Source organism: Lynx canadensis, chromosome A3, assembly GCF_007474595.2.
Source record: "Lynx canadensis isolate LIC74 chromosome A3, mLynCan4.pri.v2, whole genome shotgun sequence".
Classification (NCBI taxonomy): domain Eukaryota; kingdom Metazoa; phylum Chordata; class Mammalia; order Carnivora; family Felidae; genus Lynx; species Lynx canadensis.
Genome location: NC_044305.1, coordinates 60,235,843 through 60,238,926, shown reverse-complemented (window position 1 = coordinate 60,238,926; position 3,084 = coordinate 60,235,843). Strand labels below are relative to the sequence as shown.

Here is a 3,084-nt window from a genome sequence, read left to right as displayed (position 1 = left end):
GGCATGCGACCTGACTGCTCTGGCTTCCTGGCGTCCTCCCTCTGGCCTCGCTCTGCGAATGCCCCCTCCAACCTGACACAGCCGCCCTGTCCTACCTTCGCCCTGGGTGACCATTAGCTCTGCGCTGTCACGTGGGAAACTCCATCTGAACTGCGGGCGCTGTGACTTTCCATTGGAACGTATCCCCATCTCTAATCTGGTTTAGCGCCAGCTGGTCGACTCTGTCGAGAGCCCCTCGGGCACCCACAGCCAGACACCAAAGAATGAGAACGAAGGGCTCCCGGCGTGGCCCCGCCTCCTCTCGGCGCTTCCGCCGCCCAGCCTTCCTCTGGCCAGTGGGCAGTGGGCGGGGCTGGCCGCGCGCGCAGCCTGACGGGCCGTGGGTCCTCTCACGCGTTTTTCTCCTGTAGGAACCGGCGTGCGCCGTGCGCGCGACTGGAAGAAGCAGGTGAGCTAAGCTGTAAGTGCGGTTCGGGGGCGCTGGGGCGGGCGGCCCTTTGGGTGTGAGTGGTGGGTGGACACCTGGGACTCTGAGGCCAGGCCGCCGAGGCCGGTGCTGTACACGCCGTGGTTTTCGCTCACCGCTTGGGACGACCTAACTCCACGGTTAGGAACAGCTTATCCCCAACGCAGGAGGTAAAAAACTAAAACGTTTGGGTGCCAGGTGTGTGCGTTCCCACAGAGAGCCAAGAAAGCGAAATAAAACATGCGACCGTCGTGAGACTCTGGGTCAGTTATGTACTGTCAAAGATGTGGCAAAATAACAGGTGTTTTGAAGGAGCTGGGCCTACATAGGAGGATAGATGGAATTGTTATCTTTTGCTTTCTGTTCAGTGTTGAAAAGCATGTTTGTAATGCAAAATGGTGGTATCAAAGCGTCCCCCTAGAATATGGAAATAAGGTTGTTGTCTGGGGGAAAACTATAAAATGTAAAGAAACATTTTAGGGAGGCCTGGGTGGCTCAGTCGGCCTCTCCGACTTTGGCTCAGGTCATGATCGCACAGTTGGTGAGTTTGAGACCAGCCTGGGTCTCTGTACCGATAGCTCAGAGCCTGGAGCCTGCTTCGGAGTCTTGTGTCTCCGTCTCTCTGCCCCTCCCCCACTCGCCCTCTATCTCAAAAATAAGCAAACATTTTAAAAAAACATTTTACCAGACCTTCAAGGCTGATCTGTTACTGAACCATTGAATAAAAAGAGATTCACCGGTCCCAGATGAATCCAAGCCTCCTCTAGGAGAAAGAGGATATCCTGGCTTTAACAGGATCTCTCCAGAGCCCAGAAGTTGGGAAGGTGGTTTCCACAAGGCACATTCCATCAGACATTGAAACTCTTCTTCAGGTTTGTCTTCATTTATTTCCTTTGAGTACTCTGTTGTAGAGTTGTGAAAGACTAACAATAAAGCTAAAAGGCAAGCAAAGCAACTGATACATTAGAAAATTTTGATTAAATAACCGAGAATCAAGAGCTAGAAAATGCAATTAAATTTTCTTTTTCTCAATTAACTTGTTTCTCTTCCATTTTTAAAAGCATGCTGATCCCATTTTCAATGAAGAATTGCTTCCAGTTACTTTGTAACCTCAAGGTCCCAACAGCTGGCTTTAAAAACACAGAAAAAAGTGGGCTTATTTTACAATCGATTTCTAATGATGTTTATCAAAATCTGGCTGTAGAAGACTGGATCCATGACCATGTGAATCTAGAGGGCAAGCCGGTTCTTTTCCTTTGGAGAAATTCTCCCTCTGTTGTAATAGGTAGACATCAGAATCCTTGGCAGGAATGTAACCTGAATCTGATGAGAGAAGAAGGTATAAAACTGGCTCGGAGAAGAAGTGGAGGAGGAACAGTCTATCATGATATGGGTAATATCAATTTGACTTTTTTTACAACCAAAAAAAAGTACAATAGGATGGAGAATTTAAAATTAGTTGTGAAAGCTCTGAATGCTATCCAACCCCAGCTGGATGTGCAGGCCACCAAAAGATGTGACCTTTTACTTGATGGACAGTTTAAAATCTCAGGAACAGCTTCTAAGATTGGCCGGACTACTGCTTATCACCATTGCACTTTATTATGTAGTACCAATAGGACCTTCTTGTCATCTTTGCTGAAGAGCCCTTACCAGGGGATCAAGAGCAATGCCACTGCTAGCATACCTTCTGTAGTAAAAATCTTTTGGAAAAAGATCCCACTCTGACCTGTGAAGTACTGATGAATGCTATTGCTGCAGAATATGCTGCTTACCATCAAATTGATAATCATATTAACCTAATAAACCCAACGGATGAGACACTGTTTCCTGGAATAAATAATAAAGCCAAAGAACTACAGAGCTGGGAGTGGATATATGGCAAAACTCCAAAGTTTAGTATAAACACTTCCTTTAATGTATTATATGGACAGTCATATTTGGAAATTAAAATAGTCATAGACATAAAGAATGGAAGAATTGAAATCTGTAATATTGAAGCACCTGATCATTGGTTGCCACTGGAAATATGTGACAAATTAAAAGCAGGTTTTATTGGCAGTAAGTTTTGCCCAATTGAAACTACTATGCTAACAAGTATATTACATAAAACATGTCCTAAAGATGATGAACTACACAGTAAATGGAATATTCTCTGTGAAAAAATTAAGGGAATAATGTGATTCCAAATAAATTTCTTAATGGTTTTAATGATAATAAAATGTTTACTTTGTATGTCTTTTTTTTTTTTTTTAAAGTAATCTCTACACCCAACATGGGGCTTGAATTCACAACCCTGAGATCAAGTCGCACGCTGTTATCGACTGAGCCAGCTAGGCACCTTCATTGTATGTCTCTTAAAAAAAACGTAGTCTCTTTCAGTAACTATTCCTCATTAGGAAGTATCACCTAGTCCATATTTTCTATTTTCTGGCCTATAGATATGTTATCTATTTCTTCATTGCTTTTTATTTATTTTTTTAACCTAGCACAGATATGTATTTCTGCTCCTTCCTGTTATCACCATGGAGATGTATACTTTATTTGACAGTGATCTCAGAATTAGTTTTCTTACCTCTAGGGAATACAACCCAGGCTTCCTGTCACCTCTGATACCT

At 43.8% G+C, this 3,084-nt stretch overlaps 1 protein-coding gene across 1 annotated transcript; it reads left to right on the top strand.

Annotated features, from left to right (window-relative positions):
* Window positions 1-359: 359 nt before the first annotated feature.
* Window positions 360-2,701, top strand: LIPT1 (lipoyltransferase 1). Its single transcript, XM_030310423.1, is given in 3 exon segments — window positions 360-448; window positions 1,528-2,159; window positions 2,162-2,701. Coding segments are annotated over 2 exon segments (1,119 nt in total). The 5' UTR covers window positions 360-448; window position 1,528; the 3' UTR covers window positions 2,650-2,701.
* Window positions 2,702-3,084: the final 383 nt, after the last annotated feature.